The 25,336-nt window shown below is 37.4% G+C and overlaps 2 protein-coding genes across 2 annotated transcripts; both read left to right on the forward strand.

Annotated features, from left to right (window-relative positions):
• Nucleotides 1–7,375: 7,375 nt before the first annotated feature.
• Nucleotides 7,376–10,930, forward strand: LOC140549560 (uncharacterized). Its single transcript, XM_072673301.1, has 2 exons — nt 7,376–7,446; nt 9,196–10,930. The coding sequence occupies exon 2, from the start codon at nt 9,215–9,217 to the stop codon at nt 10,712–10,714; it is 1,500 nt and encodes a 499-aa protein (XP_072529402.1). The 5' UTR covers nt 7,376–7,446; nt 9,196–9,214; the 3' UTR covers nt 10,715–10,930.
• Nucleotides 10,931–13,361: 2,431 nt separating this feature from the next.
• On the forward strand, nt 13,362–22,323 carry LOC140549566 (uncharacterized). Its single transcript, XM_072673312.1, has 2 exons — nt 13,362–13,409; nt 18,312–22,323. The coding sequence occupies exon 2, from the start codon at nt 18,407–18,409 to the stop codon at nt 19,568–19,570; it is 1,164 nt and encodes a 387-aa protein (XP_072529413.1). The 5' UTR covers nt 13,362–13,409; nt 18,312–18,406; the 3' UTR covers nt 19,571–22,323.
• Nucleotides 22,324–25,336: the final 3,013 nt, after the last annotated feature.

Raw genomic sequence — 25,336 nt, forward strand, 5'->3', positions numbered from 1 at the left:
TACAGCATCAGCAACTTGGCTGTTAATTGGCTTTGGAGGAGTGGAGGCATTGGTTGGAGGGACCAAACACCCATTTGTGGTCTGGACTGACCACAAGAACCTAGCCTATATACAACAAGCTAAGCGTCTCAACTCTTGGCGTGCCCAGTGGGCACTGTTCTTTGGTCGCTTTAACTTCTTTTTGTCATATAGGCTAGGTTCAAAGAATGCTAAACCTGATGCCCAGTCAAGGCAAGGGGAACCACAGGGTTCTGCTTTTTTGCCAGAACCCATCCTTCCCACTTTTGAGATTCGAGCGCTGCCCAAACTTCCTTCTGCCAAGGAGACAGCAGAGACCTCCTTCTCCAACAGGGTTCACAGGATGCCTAATGAAGTGGTGTCTGACAGAGGGCCTCAATTCAGCAGCAGATTCTGGAAGACCTTTTGCCAGCTCATGGGGGTCACCATGAGTTTGTAATCTGGCTTCCACCTAGAGTCCAATGGTCTCAATGAGTCAACCAAGGTCTGCCCTGCTCTGTGTATTATTGATGGCACCCCAGCCTTCACAGTCTGCCACCTGCTAGACACTCGCCGAGTTCGGGGCAGTACCCAATACCTTGTTGACTGGAAAGGCTATGGACTTAAGGAGTGGTTGTGGGTTTCCACCTGCCACATTTTGGATCCAGAGCTCATCCGTACTTTTTGACGTGACCGTGCTGCAGACTTGGGGACTTCTGGAGCCTTGGGGTGGGGGGGTCCTGTATGGATTCAGTTTACACCGCCAGTCGCTAGCAGGGGGCCAAGGCGGTGTAGTAAAACAGCAGCTGGGAGCAGATCTGAAAATTTCTATTCCCCAAGAGGGGCAGATGGTAAACCGGTAAAAAGAATTAGAATAAAAGAAAAGGAAAGGAAAAGATATTAAAAAAAAAGAAAAGACAAAGAAAACTAAGAACAAGAAAAAGTGGAAAGAAAAAAAAGAAAATACAAGGCAAGTGAAGTCTTGATTTAGGAAGGAAACTGTGTAATAAGGCTGTAACTGAAATGTTTTACAGAAATTAATAAACTTAAAGGCAGTCAGCTGAGCCCTTTAGCGACAAAAGCATTATTGAGGTCAGGATGTTGTATGATCCCCACCACAACTCATTCCCAACTCATCGTAAAGGTATTGGATAAAGCACCAACATCATTCCAGAGAACACAGTTTTTCCACTGATCCACAGCCCAATGCTGAGGGACTTTTTATCCCTCTAGCACACGCCTGGCATTGGAAATGGTGCAAATAGATTCATGGACTAGACAAGCCATGTGTGTGTGCATTTGTTTCAGCTGAGTTCAGTCATTAGAAGGGGTGTCCACAAACATTTGGGTACAATGAATATGTATGTGCTTTATATTAAGTATTTAGACATATAAAGAAAGTTTGTAGGTGAGAGTGATCTTCCATGAAATAATTAAGTATAATGACATAAAACAGTTGAAATAGTGGGAGAATAGTGAGATTTTTCCTGATTAAAGTAGTTTATCATATAAGGAGAATCTGGAATCACTGCTCTGTACCACACATTAAACTGAACATTACTCTGCAGTTTAAAACTTTCTTAGGAATAAAACAGTGTATTTCTGTCTTAAACAAACTTGCTACAAACAGAACCGTCAGAAAAAGTGGGAATTCAGCTTTCACTGCAATTATATTATTTTAAAACCGTTAATATTAGTTTCACACACACACACACCTTCAATATGAATTCCATATTTTTTCTTGTGGTGTCTGATGCCTCCTGCTGGTCTCTGTTGGTAAATATAACATTGTGTTTATAGGTAGAATATTGAGGATAATGACACATTAAATACACTCTCACATATTACATTATATTCATTCCAGCTTTCAGCTCCAGCCACTGTGCAGCATACCATACTTGCATTATACTATTATTAGTATCATGAGTGTTAGATCACAGCGTAGATCATTGTTAGAGTTCACAGCTGTTTACAGTCTGACTGTAGATGACAAGATTCAGTATAAACTCAACAACATCCAGCTGGAGGCTTTACCTCAGTTCAGTAGAACAGTCCTCCTCTCTGAAGGCCAGTGGAGGGTTCATAGACCAATCACTTTTCATGGACACATGGCTGGGCTCAGGAGAGTCTGCTCTCTCTCTCTGAATCACACTAAACCATACAGATGATGAACAAAGTCATAAATACAAGTAATATTTATATTATTGAGTGTAAAATGTGTAAATACTGGGATTTTAAGCTAAAGTTTGGGATGGAAAATCCTCTGTTTATGGTTTTAATAATAATACAGTAAATAGTTTACTGTTATTCTACATTATGAATCACACTGAATGAAGAGCTGTATGGAATCGGTCTGTATCTTCATTCTTTATGTAGAACCTGTTAGAAACTTCAGAAACTTCAACCATTTACTAAAAAGTATCTTCATTCTCCAGAGTCACACCATCCTTACCTGAGCTCAGTACAACTGTTATCCTCTCTGATGTTTATTTTTTGACCCATTGACCAGTCACTCTTCATGGACACACAGCTGGGTGATCTCTTACCCTGAACCAGTCTAGAACACAACCAGTATCAACAGACATGATCTACAACTTTTCCAGCATGTTGGTGTGAGAACACACTCACTTTACACCCAATCCCCTTATTCTCTCACCTCTGAGCTTTCTGTGTGTCCTGTTTCCCAGAGACACTAGTTGTGGAGGTCATCCTCCTCCTTCACCTAGTCTTGTAGAGACACACACACACATATACTAGTCAAGTCTACATATTGACTTTACCTTAAAGCTGATATCCAGTTCTATCAGTGTTGGTTTTGTGTTCTGATTTTTTTGCCTCTTTGTCTAAAACATTTAATCATCCAGTAAATTCATTTTTTAAGTTTATTACCTTTCAGGACTTTTTCTCCAAACGCTGTTTTTGATTCTCTCTCTAACGATGCTTCTAAAGATTTTACTTTCTCTTTAAACTAGTTAAACTGGTTTACTCACCAGGAAGAAGTGCTGGAAGCTTATGTCTGACTAATCACAGCACTCTCCCCATCTACCTGACCAAACAGGTGTGACTAGAAATTTCAGAGAAGAACGTCCTTATGGGAAAACTAGCTCTGTTGTCTGATGGTCATGATCACCCATATATGGATCATATCTGTAAGCTGTAAAGCCCTCATGCAATAACACTCTGTGAAGGAGAGAATACACACCTCACTAACACACTTTATGTTATTTGAGTGTGTATAGCTTATTATATAATCTTCACTTCATGTAAAGAGTCCTAACCATTTTAAAGGTTCTTCACACTCGCAGATCTCTTTTACAGAATTGATTCTCTCATAGCAATGCTCCAAGAACCTATTTTAGCACCTTTATTTGAGCTGTGGCCCTTGTTACTGTGACCCAGAACTCCATTCTGGAAAATAAATGCATAACTACAACATTTTTATATCTATATATCTATATTCTGTAACAACAAGTTTAAATAATAATTAAATAATAGATTTTAGATTTTCTTTAGATCTACATATCAGTGTCATTTTCTTCTTTTTGCATTATTGGTTTTTAAAATACAAAGGTGTTTTTTTAATGCAATGTTAGACATTCTTTGGTGACATCTAGCATGAGGAAATCAAATGTCACCTGTCATGAGGTGTCCCTTGCCTTCCATAAAGGAGATGAACCAGTTTGTGGCCTGTAGATAAAGTGATGAGTCACATGGGTCAAATCTTAGAGGCAGGGGGGGAAAAAATAGAAGAAGACTACAAATGTTAAGGTAATAATAAAGGGAAACTCTGATCAGGAGAATGTAAAAAGTTAGGGCAAGCAAAAAGTACATGGATTAATAATAGGACAGTGTAATGAGCCAATATTCTGATATTCACAGAGATACTGAGAATCTATCAGGTGTTTCTACAATCTGCTTTGTCTACAGATTTACTATACAGGTACGTTCCTCACTCCTGTAGTTCTATCTCTGCACAGCAGGGGGCAGTAAGTTAAACAGTATCTCCTCTTCATGGTTTACTGGCTGTACAAAAACCTCCTGCTCTAAACACAGCGCTCTCTTCAGCCTTTACACACACTATTTCTGACCTACAATACAATATTAATGGATTCTACAATCATCTAATAATGGGATCAACTCCAAACTGTAGATCCTACACACCTTCTGCCTTTTATTCCCAACAAGGATTATTTTTGAAGCAGTAAAAGATCTAAACCCAGCTCACACTCACTTCTCTTCAACTTCCACAACAGACCAACACCCTGAACTTCCTAAAGCCTAAATCTCCACTTTTAAAAGTGTAGAATTCATCAGACTTTCTCTCACTGACTAATGGAAACCTTATTAAAACAGGTTGGATGGGAAAATGTGCAGCTTCCAAAGTCAACATTATTTAGCTCCATCCATTTCACACTCATATTTAAACCAGAAATGCGAACAAGACAGCGTATATTGGAATACCTCAGTATTCCAAAGTAACTGTATGAACATTGATAAACAGTGTCAAAATTGATTTAAAAGACTGTGCTATGTGGACTGTTGGATGAGTAAATAACTCTTGTAACTCTTTGCGACCAAGCTGTCAATCTTGCTATTAATTATAATTTGTTAAAACTCTTACATTTAGACAGTTTTGATAGTCGTGTTATGCAGTTGGTCCCATTAACAGACACTCTGTAAGTTTGTTGCATTTTTTCTCTGTGTGTGTGAGGATAGTGTAAAATGGCCAATGTGATCTAATTAGTTAGCCAGGCAGCTAATGTTAGCCTAGTTAGAAAGCAGCAGCTTTGGGGTTAAACTGGACTGTAGCAGCATCAGTTTGTCTCAGAGGCCAACAGAGCTGAGCTCCGGTAGTGTAATTTGATGGAAATCTAGAATGAGGAATACCCCTAACCCTATCTCACAGTGAGCAATCTTCTCTAGTCACACACCCTTTATTTTTTCTGCTGTACATTCAAGGTTGTGTTCACCTGGCTGCACAAAAAGCATGTGCTGCCATTTCTGCCATTTTGTGATGCTTTAACTTTGTAAACAAATGTATTCTGTTTATGTCTCAACAAGTAACTAGAGAATGTGCTAATAATTATTCTGTTAAACCAGAAGTTATCTGAAGCATGAATTAAATGTCTCAAGCTGAAACTATTTAACCTCTGGACAGGAGTAATAAAGAGTTTTTGAGAGTTGCCCTCTGGTGGCAGTAGGTGGAACTTGTCTGGAGCCAGTCCTTAAACAGAGGTCATGATGAACTTACATTAATGTTAAACCATTTGTGTATTAAGATGCTCATTATCTGAATAATTTTTCATTTTAGTAAAATAATGAATTATTTTACTAAAATGAAACTGATAACTATTTCCATATGTATCATTTAAGGTGGATCTAAGACATAAAAAAAACATTCTGATTCATATTAAGTGGTTCATTTTAATGTACTGTTCAGTTTTAAGTAATGTTCTGTGGCTTTTTCTGCCAAGACTAATGGCATATTACAGTTTCAATATGAACAGTAAGATCAATACCAATCAAAGCAGTATGGTCAGGGACTAACAGCTGGGTGTGCTATGTAATTTACTGTCCAAAGAAAGGGTTCCTTAAATGTATAGAATTCTGAAAAAAAAAAAAACACATATAGAATGAGTGGCCTCCACCTGTAAATCAGATTTAAACCAGATCTGTAAACACTGTTTACACTGTATAGAACTCACTGTTACAGAAATGGGTGGGAAAATGCTCTCTTTTTAAAGAAAGTGTGGCTGGGGACAGGTTCTGAATTTTATTTTTCTATGGTTTAAAACAACTAAACACATAAATAAATAACTGCAATAGTACGAAAGCATAGTTTATTAAAATAAAATATCTATGTAAACATCTACACAGTTAGCATGAGGGGCCATGAGCTAAATATGTGAATGTTTAATAGCATTTATATTTAAGGCAGACGCTCTTATCCAGAGCAACTTACAAAAGTGTTTTGCTGTTTACCCAAGAATAACCTTAGCTAATAACTGGCATGTAATTATAGAGGCTTATTTCTTTATTGAATATCTGCTGATCAAATGCATGGAACATTCTAAACTTAGCCAAAGTCTGTTCCTCTTTCAGTGCATCAGGATCATCTGGTATGCGGGAGTTGAAAGAGGTAAGATTGTCAAGTAGTAAAGTGATTGTTAAGTTCTTCTCTTATGCAGGTAAGAAAAAATATAAACAGTAAGAATGAATTTTGTTAGATCTTAGTTTATTATTATTATTATTAGTCAATTAGCAAACATACAATGAATCAAACCTTACCTTGAATGAGTGAAAACAAATAACACCACATTGTGTTTTGAGCCTTGGCTAAATTATTTGACTTAACATACCTCTGTGTTTAAATGGTGTGTGAAATGTGTGTAATCATTCATCAATATAGCAGGAGCTGTTAAGATTTGTGAGTAAAAAAAAAACTTTAAACTCCCTAAAGCTTTAAACACACGTGTATAGTTATAAAATGTAGGATTCTGATCTTTCAAATATTACTAAACCCATTTCAGGGAAGAATTTGAGAAAGAAAGTAAAGACATTGAAGCTTCCAGAACAAATGTTGCTTAAGAGAGAAATAACAGTAATCAGTGTTGTGAATTTGCCTGTTCAGATTAACCATTCTTTCATATAAAGCTCCCTAATTAAGAACAGTTGCATTAATCACCAGTTAAAAACCTGACAATGGCACCTCATCTACAGCTTTGTAAAGGAGCCTTTCATATGTAAGTGAGGACAATTCTGGCTAAATAATTTAAAACAAGGTCATGAGGAACTCTGTGTGTTTATTTAGATATGTGCTTAGATGGGGTCTGCAGTAGAAACATAACCATCACCTAAATAAAAGAGTAACATGAGTACAAATAATTAAAGCAGCATCAGATTTTTACATTTTATATTTTTAATCATCATACTTCAAGCATATGCACAGTAAACAGCCATTTCCACTGCACTGTTAAATTCTAAATTTAACACACAAGCTATTAAGACAAATACACCAGAGACTATTATTCAGTGACAATTGGTAGAAAAAACATAAATGCTGGTGTTGAAATATTGTTTAAATCAGAATATGTTAAAGTAATACTCTCATGATAACTAATTGTACTTTTAAATGAGAGCCAGTGAAGCTGGGGAAAACACAATAAACTCCAAATATTTTAGGTGCAACATAGGTATTTTTAAAAACTCCAGATAAACATGATTTTTAAAAGAATTATATTTAATTTCTGTGAAGAAATAAAAAAACACACAAGCTTCCCGCCAGTGACAAGAGGCGGGACCTTTCTGCTGACATCACCATGCAGCCAGACCAACAGGCTGCTAAGAAGTAGTTTTCATAGGACAGTCCTACTGAAGACTCTGCCTACCCTGGTTGCAGTCTAGGCTTCAGGAAGCAGATATAGAGATACAGGAGCTGCTCTACCGAAGGTAAAGAACTCTTCTACACTCTTACTCTTACAAACACTGAATGCTCTGTTTTTGAAGACAAGTTTGTTTGGGGATGGATTATAAATTTTGAGAATAAGAACAGATAAAACACCCATAACTAGAGCAATGCAATTCTTTATGGTTATATTACATTATATGGTTAGAAATAAAAGTAATCGAAAGAAAGCATAGTCTATTAAAATAATTAAGTATGTTAATGTAACCCCCTCTCTTCCTGCATTCACTCTGCATTGTGATTTTAGATGTAATGAAAAGACCAGGCAGCCCATTTCTATGTTGCATCAGCTGGTGGCGCTGTTTTATTAGTCGTTTTAGACAGCAATGGCCATCCTTTAGAAAAGAACACAATATTGTCTCAAACAAGTTCAATTTGAGCCTTTAACATTCGTTAAATTAAAGAATTGTTTACAATCACTAGTCTCTTCCATTTACAATATCCATTCACAAAAAACACAATAGTGCTTGAGCAATGTTCAAATCTCCATACTTATATCTAAAACAGGCCACTAAATAAAAACACTGAATATAGCAGCTGGCATGACACCAAGCAGCTTGCAATATACTCAAAACATACGAACACAAAAATGGCCATAAATGTTGACTTGTAAACTAAGATAACACATCCTACAATGTTTAATTGTACAAAATACTACTTGATGGCTGATATTTTAAAAGGATTAATTCAGATTAGACAGAGGCAAATTCAGCACGGATCACCTTCAGAAAACAACACAATACTGTGCCTTTCTTGAGCAGCAATCCCAATACGGAGCTGAACACGGGTACCGTGTGTACTGCCACCTGGTGGCCTGAACTAGGACACCACCTTACATTATCATCTACCAAGCTGTGCCAACAACATAGTTAGCATGAAGGTTTGGAAGCTGAAATATGTACATGTTTAATTACTAATGTAACTATTGAGGCATTTTTATTTATTGAATTTAATACTAAATGGTAGCATTGATTCCTCTTCTTTACACCATACACTCTTCAAATATTTTGCTTACTCTTATCTGCTGAGCAAATGCATGAAACATTGTAACCTTAGCTAAAGTCAGTTCCCTTCTCTGTATATTTCTGTAGGCCTTAATTCAGTTCAGTTGTTCAATTGTGAACAAACTCTTTTCACAAAACCAGAACACTCCGGTATAGGGGGGGAGGGTAGAAAGAGATAAGACTGTCTAGTAGTTTGATCCTCCAGTGATCCTCCATCTTTTTTGAGTAAAATATGCTAAAATGTGTTGCCAGATATACTTTGATGACCATTAATATACCTGGACTGAAAGCACAAGTAAAGTCTATGTGTATGAAAACACTAATGTAGTTTAGCAGCCCGCTTTTCCTTAAGCTGTCATAGAACGAAAGACTGTTTACATTGTTATAGCTGTATAATGAGAGTACTGTAAATGAAAATAACAAACTGTGAACCTCAGACACTGTTGTTTCCTTTCCCAAAAAGAACAATCCATATAAATAAAACAGGTGTAAAATTAGAAATCCCTCAATCAACATCCACAAACATTTTTTTGTTCATTTTTATAAAGAGTCTGACCAGATACTTTCAGAGCCCACCGTTTTCAGTGAAGGTTCATTTTAAGTGTATCTCTATGTTGGAATATTATATGTTGAATTTTATGTTTGCTTGTCCACAATAGAATGACCTCTTATTGCAAGTATTCTGCTGCTTAGGGATTATTTTATATATATCTTAAAAATTTCTTCCAGAAACATTTCAAGAAACACCATGAAGAGGAATCACACAATGTTGTCATCACAGGGGATAAGATGTGAGGATAAAGTTTCCAGAAGCTCCAGAACTAAGAACAAATCAATTCATTGTCATTCCTCTTCACAAGAACAACCCCAAAAGAATAAAGGCAAAGGGACATCTTACCACTGCTCAGACTGTGAGAAGAGTTTTATGAAACAAAGTGCTCTCCAAAAACACCAGCTAGTTCACACTGCAGAGAAACTATATTACTGCTCAGAGTGTGGGAAGAGTTTTAGAAAGCGTGATCACCTCAAAACACACCAGCGTATTCACACTGGTGAGAAACCATATCACTGCTCAGAGTGTGGGAAGAGTTTTAGAGAGAATGGTACTCTCAAAACACACAAGCGTATTCACACTGGAGAGAAACCGTATCACTGCTCAGAGTGTGGGAAGAGTTTTAATCATCAGAGTGATCTTCGAAAACACCAGCGCATTCACACAGGAGAGAAACCATATCACTGCTCAGATTGTGGAAAGAGTTTTAGAAACAGTGATACCCTCAAAACACACCAGCGCGTTCACACAGGAGAGAAACCATACCACTGCTCAGAGTGTGAGAAGAGTTTTAGAAACAGTGATACCCTCAAAATACACCAGCGTATTCACACTGGAGAGAAACCTTATCACTGCTCAGAGTGTGAGATGAGTTTTAAAGAGAGTGGTGCCCTCAAAAGACACCAGCGCATTCACACTGGAGAGAAACCACATCACTGCTTAGAGTGTGGGATGAGTTTTAAAGAGAGTAGTGCCCTCAAAAGACACCAGCGCATTCACACTGGAGAAAAACCGTATCACTGCTTAGAGTGTGGGATGAGTTTTAGAGAGAGTGATACCCTCAAAACACATCAGCTGATTCACACTGGAGAGAAACCATATCACTGCTCAGAGTGTGGGAAGAGTTTTAGAGTGACTAGTGCTCTCAAAAAACACCAACGTGTTCACACTGGAGAGAAACCGTATCCTTGCGCAGAGTGTGGGATGAGTTTTAAAGAGAGTAGTACCCTTAAAAGACACCAGCGCATTCACACTGGAGAGAAACCATATCACTGCTCAGAGTGTGGGATGTGTTTTAGAGATAATGAAACCCTCAAAATACACCAGCGTATTCACACTGGAAATAAACCGTATCACTGCTTAGAGTGTGGGATGAGTTTTAGTCAACAGTGTATTCTTCGAACACACCAGCGTATTCACACTGGAGAGAAACCGTATCACTGCACAGAGTGTGGAAAGACTTTTAGAAGGAGTGGTACCCTCAGAACTCATCAGCTTATTCACACTGGAGTGAAACCATATTACTGCTCAGAGTGTGGAAAGACCTTTAGAAAGAGTTTTACCTTTAAAAGACACCAGCGCATTCACACTGGAGAGAAACCATATTACTGTTCAGAGTGTGGAAAGAGTTTTAAACAGCAGAGTGGTTTTCAAGCACACCAGCGTGTTCACAAAGGACAGAAACAGGATCACTGAAAGTGTAGGAGGAACTTCCCACATTCAGATTTAAAGACACACAAATGTAGTGACAAGGAGTTTAATGCTTCACACAATATAATGGTTGTACTAGAAATGTGAAACAAGGCAATGTATTTTACAACCTCTGAAAATATATATATTTTTGTACACACATTAAAGCCTACAGTGAGTAATAAAATGCTGCATAATCCATATAATGCTGTTTATATTTTACCTTCGGTTGCTCATGTGTGTACTTTGTGTTGCTTCTTATGTTTTTGACCTGAACAAAGGATAAAAAGTTTAAATAAAAGTTAAAAATATCCCTTTAAAATTATTTAACATCATTCAAATTATTTTTTATAGATTTGTGATTTAGAACTATTGATAATACTTGATAGTACATAGTAAATAATATTAGAACACAATATAGAGTGTTTCAGTAAGAGTTTTAGTTTCTCACCATAAAGTTTTATTACTACAGTAATACAATAATGTGTTACATCTGCAAGTTTATTGTTGTTGTTGTTATTATTAATATTATTATTATTAGAGGTGGTGGTAGTAGTAGTCAATTAACTTGCATACAATGAATGAAACATTACCTTGAATGAGTGAGAACAAATAACACTTGGATTGTGTTTTGGCTAAACTATTGAACTTAACATTGTGTTTACATTTACGTTTACATTTATGGCATTTAGCTGACGCTCTTATCCAGAGCGACTTACAGGGTTACTCATATTACAGAGGTGGGCCAATGTAGTGTTAGGAGTCTTGCCCAAGGACTCTTATTGGTGTAGCGCAGCATAGTCACCCAGACTGGGAATCGAACCCCAGTCTCCCATGTGGTGAGGTAGCTCACTAGCAGGTAGTGGTATTATCTGTTGCGCCACACCAACCACCATTAAACCATTCTTGTTTAAAGGGTGTGTGAAATGTGTGTAAATTATATCAATTAATATAACAGGAGCTGTTTGTGAAGGTTTAGGACTTTGTAGTTAAAACTCATTCGATTCAGATCCGTATCTTTCACATATAACTAAATCCATTTCACTTTAGGGGAAGAATTCAGGGACGCAAAGTGAAAAAGAATTAATAATGCATCCAGACCAAATAATGCTTAAGAGAGAAATAATGGACAGTAATCAGTGTTGTGAATTTGCCTGTTTAGATGAACCACTCTTTCATATAAAGCTCCCTAAATAAGAACAGTTGCATTAATCACCAGTTAAAAACATGATATTGGCACCTCATCTACAGCTCTATGGAGGAACCTTTCATATGTAAGTGAGGACAATTCTGGCTAAATAAATGAAAACAAGGCCATGAGGAACAAGGCCATGTTTATTTAGATGTGTGTTAAGATGGGATTTGCAGTAGAAACATAACCATCACCTAAATAAAATAATAACATAAGAGTAAAAATTAAAGCAGCATCAGAGTTTTGCATTTTATATTCTGAATCATCATACTTTGCTAACTGAGTTATATAATATACAAAGGCATTTCCACTGTACAGTTAAATTCTTAATTTGCTAATCAGCCAATAACACAAGCTATTTAAGATATATTAAGAGCCATTATTTAGTGACATGTAGGTTTTATCCAACAAACAAATAAACATCATCAATATTGCTTTAGAAAATGTTTAAATTAATATATGTTAAAGTAAGTGAAGAATTAGTAGGTAGAAGAATTACCATCACCTAAAAAATAAGAGTAAATAAATAAAGCAGCATCAGATTTTAACATTTTTAGATATTTTTTGCAGTAAAATTCTTTTTAAAGTTATATTTTGCTAATCCAGCTACAACAACACACAATCTATTAAGACATATAAATATACTAGAGACCATAATCCAGTGACATTTGGTACTCTTACAGAACTTTATGGAGAAATGTTTTCTTTTTGGAGAAAAGTTTGGGTGTTGAAGGGTTTTTAAATTTAAGGTAAATAAACCCTTTATATACTACTTCATTGCAGTGTTTAAAGGAAAAACTGGATTATAAGATATTAAACACAATAAAAAAGTCTCAACTGAACTAAATTAATCCATCCAGAAAATCATATTCTAGAAACTGATACCTAAAATAAAAAGAATGCTTTTTAGTATTGATTAGCAGCACATCTTATCTAAACTGTGTTGCTGTATTATTAATACTATCACAAAGATCAGATCAGGGGACAAAATAACAGGGATATCCCTACAAAAAATATTGCTTGAGAAACCTGGAAACTCTTTTAAAGTTACACTTTAATGATAAACTAATATTAATTATAAATAAGAGCCAGTGGAGCTTTAGTCAGAGTGAAGCTGGTGAACACTAGCCTCTCTACACTCTAAAAACATTTAAACTGATGTGTTTGGGCAGAAACAGGTGTGTTTCTGGGAGGAGTAGAGTGTAGAAGTGTCCCGCTGAGCTCAACTGGGACAAATCACTCCTTAGATCTTAGGTAGATCTTTATATTTCTAACTGCTATAGATCTTCTCAGGCTGGTTGCTATGGTAACATGAACGCATCAGTCGGACAATCATTCCGGAATACAGGTGGGATTAACAACCCCCTGAGTGTTCCAGTGTGAGTCCTCCTGCAGTCCAGGTGGGGGCACTACTTCTACAGTTGGGTCTCTCCAAAGACAGTTAAGTGAAGAAGAGGAAGATCGGAAGCCGAAGGTTCTTCTGGAGGAACGGGAGCTGCTCAGCTGAAGGTAAACAGCTTTTCTACACCTTCACACACTGTTTACTGCTCACCTCCAGAGAAATGGGTGCAGAAATGCGCTACTTCTGAAGACAAGTTTGGGTGGGGAAGGGTTCTGAATTAGTTTTTCTGAGATTTAAAGCAGATAAACACACTCCTAACACATTACTGCATCCTAGTATTCACAGGAATATTATATTATATTATATTATATTACATTTTATTATACTGTCGGAAATAAATGAAATGGCAAGAAAGCATTAATCATCTACTAAACCATACCAAGAACACAGTTAGCATGGAGGTTCATGGGTTACATATGTAATAACTGATGTAATTATTGAGGCTTATTTATGAATTAAATTTCATGCTAAATTGCAGCATTGTTTTTTCCCCTCTTCCTCGTGCCGTATTCTTTTAAAATATTGGAAATAAGTGGAAATACTCATATCTCATATTCTTAGCTAAAGTCAGTTCCTCTCTCAGTGCTTATTTAAAGAGGTTGTTTGATGGTCAGGACTCTTTTCACAATCAGAATGATCCGGTATCCGGAGTAGAAAGAGGTAAGATCCAGTAGTTAATTGATCCTTGAGTTCTTGTCTTTTACAGGTAAGAAAAAAATATATGCTAAAAGGTCACCAAATAAACTTTGACCTTGGTAGAGACAAATTGTGAACCTCAGACACTGCTGTGACTCAAAAGCAACACCTACATTTGCAAACCAGGCCGGAACAGGCACAGAACTGGTGTTTATGAATCAGTTAAAAAATGACTCCAGCCCCAGACCTTACAGAAACCTAGCCAATTAGTCCTCAGAGGCTAAATGCAGCAGATACTTGTGAAGAATGTAGTGTCATAATTTAGAAAAAGGTTAAAAGTTAATGCTTGGCTGGCTGGAGAAAGGAGAATGGCTGGCCAGAGGCTTCGCTGCACAGGAGAGGGAAGAATCACTGATTGGAGGCTACAAGCTGTGAACCATTTCTGTGATGTTTCCCAGCTGAGGTGACCTGTTAGTCTCTTGAAGAATTATCTGATGCAAATCATCAAGTAAACAATTTTAGCACAGGCAGTATATAAGAAAGACTAGTGCAACAATAGTAAAATCCAACACCTTTCAAAATACAATTGAATTAACAAAAAAATATAAGTACTGTTGTGGTCTGGAGGTTTACTGACATTGATGTATGCCATATGATGTACGTTGGGCTTTCAGTCATTCCTTTGCACTGTTCTGTTTCTGAAATTGAGTTACAACATAACTGTTGTAGAGAATTTTCTGCAGAAAATGGGATTTAATTCAGGCACCACTAGAGGGCAGTCTCGGGCAAGTATAGAAGAGCTCTGAGGGGACCTAGCACAGTGTGTAGCTTAGCATTGTGTGCAGCAGTAGCAGATCTGTACATGGAGTTCAGTTCCTGTGTTTGTGAAGTTTATTTATTTGTTGCCATCATTTTATTTATTTATACCATTGTCTAAAACGTCACTTTATTATCAATTATCAATTACATGTCAGTTTAATTTAACATGTGATTTAAGCTTTTTTAATCTGTACATGCAACTTAGAAATCTAATTTATGAGAAATGCATTTCTTTGTATAATTCGGTACCCAAGTTGTCTAATAGGTTCTTTAAGCTTGATATCTTCACCCACTGTGGCGTAAGGCAGAGCAGGGAGCAGCAGTAGCTCACCACAGCATTTCATCAGGACATATGAGAAGCATGCACCTTCCAGCATATCTACAACAATACCAGATGATGTAAACTTCTTTCTTGGTGACATCTTTGGATCCAGTCAGTCACCATGGCGTCCAGGGCAGTTTCCAGAGGACAAGTACACCCTGCTGCTGTCAGTGTTCTGTCCAAGTCTGTTACATTGGGTTACCAGCCAGTGCAGTGTTCCTCTCCCCATCTAGGCTTAGATTAGTGACGAGGTAAATCAATGGAATTCTCATGCTGACAGCCATAACTTCTCTTTCCTGCTGAATGGGGCTATGCGACCAGTGACCATTAGAAATGTAGAGTCATTCTAAAAGCAATGGAGAAACTGAAGATGAGTGATGGGGATAGCAGCTCAACTGTAAGCGGATTAGCTTCAGATTCTTCTTATCATGCCCAAATTGAAGATCTGTTAACTTCACTTGCAGCACTACTCTCTTAATTCACAGTGATTAAGCCATACCTCCAACTGTGCCATCCACTTTTTCTCTCATGACACGTCCTGGTCAGCCTGCTACCTTTAGCGGAGATCACAGCTGTACCTACACATGAACCTGTTACACCAGGGATAACATCACAGCTCTTTCAACCTCAGTCAGTGGCATCAGGCTATCCAGGCTTGATCAGGCTTGTTCGTTCTAAGCTGTCTGTATGCCACAGCCAGTATATATTAACCAAAGAGCTCAGCCATCTCATCTTCTCTAATCAGTCTCATTAGTTCCTTAGGTGTATCACCCTCAATCTGTGCCATCTGCTCAGCCTACATATTAAGGATCAGCTCATCCTCCTGCTTTGGTGAGTGATCAGTTAGCACCTCCTGTTGGGCCAGTCCAGTCTTCATTACCGTCGGCCGAATATATGCCACCATATTTTCTGTAAAAGCACTAAACGTTACCTGTCACATTGTCCAGTTATCACTTCCTGTACCACTGACCAGGTAGAAGATTGGATCACTAGGGGTAAAAGATGTTCAAGTCATGTGCTGGAGGCATTCTCTCTAAAGAAGGCATCCAATGAGTACCAAGAGATTCAACTTAAGGTTCTTAAAGGTATCGCTCAGCTAAGCTACGGCATGTACCTCATCACTTCAGTGGAGAAAGCTACACCACCCCAGTCAGACAGGGCGGAAGGGTATTTCTAATGGTTTTGCCAGTCTCCCATAAGGCATGAATGCAAGTTGCTGCCGACCCATTCAATTTCAATGGTGGAGCAGAGCAAACAATAGTCCTACCTGCAGCTGTACAGTACTACAGGCCTCCGAGACAAAGCTGAATACTTAATCCTCAGAACATTTTGCCATGCGTAGCTCTCCTCACTATGTGAAACATCTCTGACTTTCCGATCTAGACAGGACCATGAAGCAGTGGGTGTGTTGGAGTCACGCAGCATCAGAGTTAATGTCTGGAAAGTCCCAAGATACGCCACACCTTTAGTTTGTGGTAAAAGGGCACCACCCAGTTAAAGCATGAATCTCTGAATCTGAGATACAGAAATTAATGTGTGGATGTGTGACCCGACTCCACCCAGATGAGGTACATAAATCAAATGAGTCTTGGGTTATATCTCATCGCCTTGTCCAGCAAACAACAAACACTGATTGGTGTTAGACTGCTTAATCTCCTACCCAGGCCTCTCACTCAACAGACAACTGCTTCCAGGTCAAATCCTTGGACCATCACTTATTGGGGTCATCTTATGGGTTAGGCAGTACCCTGACTTCTTACTTCATAAAGACTTCGGATTTCATCTGGTATGCCTGCCACCTAAAGACCAGCACCTGTTAAGGGTTGCCTGAATGAATCTACGGAGGGAATGGAAATTTTTGCTAGTTGTTAGTACTTGCTGTCCATGCAGTGCAACTCTTTGCATTGCATAGGCATATCAGAGACAATTTGTAAGACAACAAGGCCATTATGCAGTCATTGGAGCAGTCATTTTATGTGAGCAACTGTCTCCAGAGTCTTCCAACCACAGAGTCAGCAAAGCACCCGGTGGACAAGGTGCATACAATTCTTGTTGTGGGGTTCTTGCAGCATCAGAGAGCACTGAATTATGGCTTATGGAAAAGCACACAGATCCACATGAATCTGCTTGAGGTAGCATTGCGTCACTGATCAGCTCGGAAACAAAGGAAGACCTCAGGAGCCACAACTCCCCTCCATGAGAACTATATAGGGAGTGCTAGCCAGTCAGTATGATCCCTTGGGTGTGATCATTCCCTATACAACACATTGAGGAATGCATTTGTGGGGCAGTGGTGGCTCAGCGGTTAGAGCGCCGGGATATTGATAATAGAGTTGTGGGTTCGATTCCCAGGCTCGGCAAGCTGCCACTGTTGGGCCCTTGAGCAAGGCCTTTTACCCTGCGCTGGAGTTGGCTGCCCACCGCTCTGGGTGTGTGTGTGTACTCACTGCCCCTAACACGTGTGTGTGTGTGTGTGAGTGTGTGTTCACTACCAGATGGGTTAAATGCGGAGGACACATTTCACTGTACAGTGTACACTTTGTCACTTTGTCACCTTTACCTTTTTTATTTTTTGTGCTTGGCTTATCTATCTGATGTTCCAGAAAACCATGCCTCTGTTACCCTGTACATTCCTGCTGAGCTGCTGATTTATATGAAGAGCACAAAACCAAGTCAAGAGGATTTTGTCATTTCATCTGTATACACATACATAGTAGAGTGAAATTCTGTTCCACCTGGACACATAGTACAATATAGAACAAAACAGTACAGTACAGACTACATAAAGTGGACATGTGCAAATAGAACAAGAATAATACAATAAACCCAACAGACAGAACAGTGCAGCGCTGACACAGCACCCAGTACTGAATGTGTGTGGTGGGGTGGTGTGTATATATATATATATATATATATATATATATATATATATATATATATATATATATATACCACGAGGTGCAGAGCTATGTAACATGCTGTGACATATAGGTATATGTGGACAGCTCATTACAAACAGTGAGCAGTTACTGAGTAACATTTTTGTCAGTCATTTTTTGTTTGTTTGTTTGTTGTTTTTATTTTAATTTGTCCATCAACAAACTTTTGTTTTTATTCATTTCTATAAATATGCTGACCAGTTTCAGAGTCCCCTCCCGTTTACAGTGCAGACCCATTTTCACTGTCACTACGTTGATGTACTTTATATTGAATTTCACTTTTTCTTCTCTAGAATGGAATGACCTCTCATTTCAAGTCTTCTGCTGCTCCTACTGTCCATTTTCTCATATATATGAATTTACTTCCACAAACACCTCAAGAAACACTATGAAGAGGGATCTCACAATGTTGTCACCAGAAGAGGTAAAATGTGAAGATGGAGTTTCCAGAAGCTCCAGTTCTAAGAAAACATCTGTTAATTGTTTTTCATCTCAGCAAGCACAAACTCAAAAGAATGCAGGAAAAGTGACCTCTCACCACTGCTCAGACTGTGGGAAGAGTTTTATGAGACAGAGGGCTCTTCAAACTCATCAGCGCATTCACACAGGAGAGAAACCGTATCACTGCTCGTACTGTGGGAAGAGTTTTAGAGATAGTGCTAACCTAAAAACACACCAGCGCATTCACACAGGAGAAAAACCATATCACTGCCTGGAATGTGGGATGAGTTTTAGAGAGCGAAGTACCCTCAAAAAACACCAGCGCATTCACACAGGAGTGAAACCGTATCACTGCTCAGAATGTGGTATGAGTTTTAGAGACAGTGGCACTCTAAAAAAACACCAACGTATTCACACTGGAGAAAAACTGTATCACTGCTCAGAGTGTGGGATGAGTTTTAGAGACAGTGGTACCCTCAAAACACACCAGCGGATTCACACTGGAGAGAAACTGTGTCATTGCTCAGAGTGTGGGAAGAGTTTTAATCAACAGACTCACCTCCGAACACACCAGCGCATTCACACTGGAGAGAAACCGTATCACTGCTCAGAGTGTGGGATGAGTTTTAGAGAGAGTGGTGCCCTCAATAGACATCAGCGCATTCACACAGGAATGAAACCGTACCACTGCTCAGAGTGTGGGATGACTTTTAGAGAGAGTGGTAAACTCAAAAAACATCAGCGCATTCACACTGGAGAGAAACCGTATCACTGCTCAGAGTGTGGGATGAATTTTAGAGAGAGTGGTACCCTCAAAAAACACCAGCTCATTCACACTGGGGAGAAACCGCATCACTGCTCAGAGTGTGGGATGAGTTTTAGAGAGAACGGTACCCTCAAAAGACACGAACGAATTCATATAGGGGAGAAACCATATCACTGCTCAGACTGTGGGATGAATTTTAGAGAGAGTGGTACCCTCAAAAAACATCAGCTAATTCACACAGGAGAGAAACCGTATCACTGCTCAGACTGTGGGATGAATTTTAGAGAACGTGGTACCCTCAAAAGACACCAACGCATTCACACTGGAGAGAAACCGTATACCTGAAAGTGTGGGAGGAACTTCCCACATTGAAATTTGTAGAAACACAAATTCAGTGAGAAGTAGATTAAAACTTAACAAATTAAATAATAACAGACTAGTGCATATTACAGTGTTTGAAAATGTAAAATGTGTGTGTGTGTGTGTGTGTGTGTGTATATATATATATAGCAACTCCTGTCATTCTCTCTTATCTTGGAGTTAGATCAACATGTTTGTATATAAGTGCATAAACTGCTCATTCTACTCATGATTAAGTTGACTTCCATATCATTTTTGGCCACCAGTTTGAAAATACAGAATGAGTGGGTAGAAAACAGCATTTGTGAAGGAATTGTCCAATATTTCTTAGCAATGAGCTTCCAGAAGTCATTTCTTGTTATGTAGTTAACATATGTTAGCTGCAGATGGTAAAGAAATAACATATTGTTGCTCTAACACAAAAGCTTTTTATCTCCAAAATGGCAACTTTACAGAAGGGCGAAAAAAAAAACTTAACTTTCAATGGACATCGGTGTGAAAAAATGTTATTCAAAGTGATTTTGGAACCTTTGTTGGTCCATTCACCATGAATTTTGGACACAATGTACACACATGTCGGAATCCTATTTTGTTCAAAAAGGGTTTTTTCCATATTCAAATGCTTCACATACATACTTTTTTTAATCATGTTTCTATTTCTATCATATTACTGTTTATATACATATTACAGCTTGATTATGCTTATTAAGCAATGGTTTACAACCCTAAGAAAAGTTGACATTATTGTTTAGTTGTTCAACTGTCATAAATATTACTGTAGTTTATAAGCAAATACTTACACCCCAAGTGTTCTTGTTAAGATGTCATAGCATACTGTCCATAATGTCTTAATTTGTGAAGTAAATATTAACAAAATGTAGATTTTAGGAATTTAATTTGTTTTGCATATTTCAGATGTTTTGTTTCTGACAGTGTTGTGTGTTTTGCATTTTCCTTGTTAATTAGTGTAATACTTAAGGTTTTCTGAAATCTTTGTTGTTGTTTTTTTTACATGAAATCCTGGGTTTTCTTGATGCATGTTTTTCTTTTAAAATGCTTCTGAACACCCTAGATGTGTTTTTGTTTTGCTGTTGTATTTATCAATTTTGTTGTGGTCTTGAATATCTGTTTGTTATTAGTGTATATTGTGTTTTAAACATGTTCCTGATGACTTCTTATATTTCTGGTGTTTTTGCTGTTACCTGGTGTTTGTGATTTTATTTATTTATTTTTATGTTTTGTGTTTCCTTTTAATTTATTATTCTGGTTATTTTATTTTTTTTCAAATTGTGAAAAATCTATATCTGTTATGTTTTTTTTACTGATATGAATTGATTCCTGCCCTTACCTGAAATAAAGCATTTATTATTATTATTATTATTATTATTATTATTATTCAATTTGGCTTTGATATTTGAAATGAAATGTCATTGTTTGGACCTATGGTGCAACACAATTTTAGCACATTACCCAGGACAATATAGAGGGCAGATAGACAACACAAAAGGGTAATACATTACTGAATGTTGCTGATGTGTTTTTGTTTGTCTGTGGTGTTTTGAATGTTTGATTTAGGAGTTCCTGTTGTTGTGTTTTCTATTTTTTTCTATTGTGTTTTTTAACTGTTGTATTTTGAAAGTTCCTAATACATGTATTGTCTTAATACATGTCATCATGCTTAGTATTGACTTTCTGTATTGGCGTTTGTGTGTTTGTGTCAGTTTTTATTTATTTTTATTTTTTTCCTGACACATTTTATTGCTGTTCTGTACCACATTTTTATCTGATGTTTGTGGCATGTTATTGTTGCCTTTGTGCTTTGGGAATGTTGTGGGTTTTTTTTTTATTGTTTGTTGTTTTGTTTTGTTTTTTATGTGTTTTAATAATGGCTGATCAATGTTGGTAAAATGTGGAAATTATGTCCACCTACCTCTTTCCATCTTTTATGCCTTGTTCCACCTCAAAATTCAGTGCTACTTAAATGCAATTTCACCTTAAATCAGTTCCACCTTAAATGCATTGTATGTTGATGCTGAACATTAGACTGTAAGACTGTGTGAGTTAAGGGCCTATTAAATTATTGGCCACTGTAATTTCAGTGCTATGTTAATTGAAGTTCCACCTTAAATTCAGTGCTAACATAAATGCAGTTCCACCTTAAAAGCAGTTCTGTGCAACTTTGCTGTAACGTCCCAGGCGGTTGCTAGCAGGTTGCTAGGTGGTTGCTTGGGTCTCTCAAGTCATTGCCATGGCTTCCTGTGAGATTACTATGGTGTTGCTAGGCAGTTTCTATGGTGTCAAAGGTGGTAGCTGTGGTGATGCTAGGAGGTTGCTATCATGTTATGGGTTGTTGCTATGTTCCTCAAGGTGGTTGCTAAGTAGTTGCTAGGTGGTTGCCATGGTGTCCCAGGTCATTGCTATGGTGTTGCTAGGGGGTTGCTATGGTATCCCAGGTGGTTTATATGGAATTGCTAGGTAGTTGCCGTGATGTCCTGGGTGGTTGCTAGGTGGTTACTATGGTGTTGCTCTAGTGTTTCTAGGCAGTTGCTATGGTGTCTCAGATGATTTGTATGGGGTTGCTAGGAGATTACTTTTACATCCTAGGCAGTTGCTGTGGTGTCATAGGTGGTTGCTTAGTGGTTGTTATGGTGTCCTAGGTGGTTGCTATGGTGTTGGTTAGGGGGTGTGGGGTTGCTAAGTGTTTGCTATAAAAGTTCAAATAAAAATATTTCTTTAAAGTCTGTGTCAGGGTAAACTAAAACATTCAGTGCTACTTAAGCACAATTCCACCTTGTGTGCTGCTGCTGCTGCGCATTGGACTGTGGGCTCTTTGTGTGTGTGTGTGTGTGTGTGTGTGTGTGTGAGTGTGTGTGACATCACGCTGTCAGTTTGAATTCAAATCTAAACAGTTCGTCAATGCATTTCTATGGGAGATTTTTCATTTTTAATATTAAATTTATTAAAATCGATAAATCGGATCGGCTTCAACAATACATAGCAGGCCACATTAGAATATGTTAAAGTAATAAGTAATATTTATGATAAAGTAATAATATTTTTTCCAATAAGAGCCAGTGAAGCTGGGGTTCGGTTTGAACAGAAACAGGTGTGTTATAAAGATTAAAATGCTTTGTTTTATAATTCTAATTAACTTCTGTAAAATGACAAAGCACACAATAACTTTCTGGTGACCTCACTATGCAGCCTGGTTAGACTGTTGTATTTGTGTGCCCAACAGGCTGCTAAGAAGTAGTTTTCATAGAACGGTCCTAACGAAGACTCGTCCTACCTTGGGTGCACGCTAGGCATCTGAAAGCAGATATAGAGAAACAGGAGTTGCTCTACTGAAGGTAAAGAACTCTTTTCTACACTTCTTTTTTATACAGTGTTTACACTGTTTTTACAACTCAGTCTTATAGAACTTCATGGAGAAATGCTGCCTTTTTAAAGACAACTTTGGGTAGACAATGAGAGTACGGTATATGAAAGTAACAAACTGTCAACCTCAGACATTTTTGTGTCCTCTTCCAAAAAGTATAATCCATATAAAACGATGGAGAAAGGATGGAGTTTCCAGAAGCTCCAGTTCGAAGAAAAAATCTATTATTTGTTAATATGGACACAGTCATGTCCTTTTTTTCAGATTACAGTCTACAGCAATTATTAAAATGTTGCATAATCCATATTCAGCCTTCATTTCTTTTTTTTAATACATAATAAAATTATGAAATACCTATGTTTATGTACAGTTCACATTCTGGATTAGCTGTTTATATTTTACCTTCAGTTGCTTTGATGTGTACCTTACATGTGTTGCTTCGATGTTTTTAACTGAGCCATGGATAAAATGTTTGAATAAAAGTTCAAAATTGCCCTTTAAAACCATTTAACTTCATTAAAATTACTTTAGGTACGTGACTTAGGAATATTGCACGCAAGGGAGTAGGAAGTATTGGAACACAATATAGAGTGTTTCAACAATAGTCAAGTCAAGTCAAGTCAAATTTATTTGTATAGCGCTTTTTACAACTGTTGTCGTCACAAAGCAGCTTTACATAACTAGAACTTAATAAAGAACAGAGACAGAGAAGAAAGAAGGATAGTTCTGTAATTATTATTATTATTATTATTATTATTAGTCAGTTAGCTGGCATACAATGAATGAAACCTTACCTTAAATGAGTGAGAACAAACAACAACTGGATTGTGTCCGAGCTTTGTTTAAGCTATTTAACTTTAGAATTAGAAATACTTTTATTGATCCCAGGTGGGAATTTGCAGTTGGTACAGGTGCAACCATTTGTGTAAAAATAAACACTCTGTAAAAAAAATATATATATGTACATGTTTATGAATTATGTGAAAGTAATATTGTGGCAATGTCAGAGTAACTGTGATCATAAATATAGAACATGCTGTGTCAAGCAATTTAAATATTGCACCCCTGAAATTATTGTGCATGAGTATTTCGTAGATTAACCATATTGACACACATTGAGGGAGGGGTTATAGAGTTTGATGGAATGACCTCCTGTGGCTCTCTGTGATGCAATTCGGTGGATTGAGTCTTGTATTGAATGTGTTCCTGTATCTCTTCGCCGTGTTGTTGAGTGAGTGGGAGCCATTATCCATAATAGCATGCAGTTTAGACAGCATCCAGTTTAAAAAAGTACTTAAAAAATAATGAAGAGCTGTTAAATTCTGTAATCAGAAATCTGTACTTGTACAGAATACTGCATATCCATATGTAGCCTAAGTAGACATTTATACACAAACTATGATGAACAGATAAAATTATATGCACATTTACAGAAAATTAACATCTGTACAGCTGTCCAAATATCAGTTAAAATGTTATGCATGTTATGTATCAGAAATGTGTTGCAGTTAAATAAAAAACTAAACATTTATAAACAAATAAACAGTTTTTATAATTATAATTAATTTCCATTAAGAAATTACAATGCACACAAGTCTCCCGCCACAATTACAAGAGGCGGCACCTTTCTGGTGACATCACCATGCAGACTGGTTAGACTGTTATATTTGTGTGCCCAACAGGCTGCTAAGAAGTTATTTTCATAGGACAGTCCTACTGAAGACTAGGCATTGGAAAGCCCATATAGAGAATCAGGAGCAGCTCTACTGAAGGTAACAAACTCTTCTACACCTTTACACACTGTTTACACTGTATTTACATCTCACTCTTACAGAACTTTATGGAGAAATGCTCTCTGTTTGAAGACAAGTTAGGAGATTTTAAACAGATAAACACACCCTTCATATACTACCACACTGCAAGTCTTCACAGTAATATTACATTATATGGTTATAAATAAAAGTAATGGAAAGAAAGCAAAGTTTCTTTAAAAAAATATATGTATGGTAACATCTACCATGCTATACCACTGTACAACATAATTAGCATGAAGCTTTGTGAGTTTAAATATGTACATGTATTATAACTGACCTAATTACTGAAGCTTTTTTAACTAAAAAAATAAATGAATGCATTGATTCCTCTTCCTCACAGAATCAATTCATAAAATCAGAACAATCTGGGATGGTGGGTAGAAAGAGGAAATACTTTCCAGTAGTTAATCAGTCCTCCAGTGTTTATTTAAAATTTCTAAAATGTGTAGATAAATATACTTAGACAACCATTACTATACCTGAACAGACTGTCCAAGTAAAGCCTATATGTGGGGAAACACTGAAGTAGTTTAGCATCCCCATTGGTATAGTTGTAAA

The sequence above is a fragment of the Salminus brasiliensis genome, chromosome 2 (genome assembly GCF_030463535.1).
Source record: "Salminus brasiliensis chromosome 2, fSalBra1.hap2, whole genome shotgun sequence".
NCBI lineage: Eukaryota > Metazoa > Chordata > Actinopteri > Characiformes > Bryconidae > Salminus > Salminus brasiliensis.

What these genes read in the sequence shown, in the direction of transcription:
- LOC140549560 (XM_072673301.1), top strand. Translation starts at nt 9,215, where the DNA reads ATGAAGAGGAATCACACAATGTTGTCATCACAGGGGATAAGATGTGAG.
- LOC140549566 (XM_072673312.1), top strand. Translation starts at nt 18,407, where the DNA reads ATGAAGAGGGATCTCACAATGTTGTCACCAGAAGAGGTAAAATGTGAA.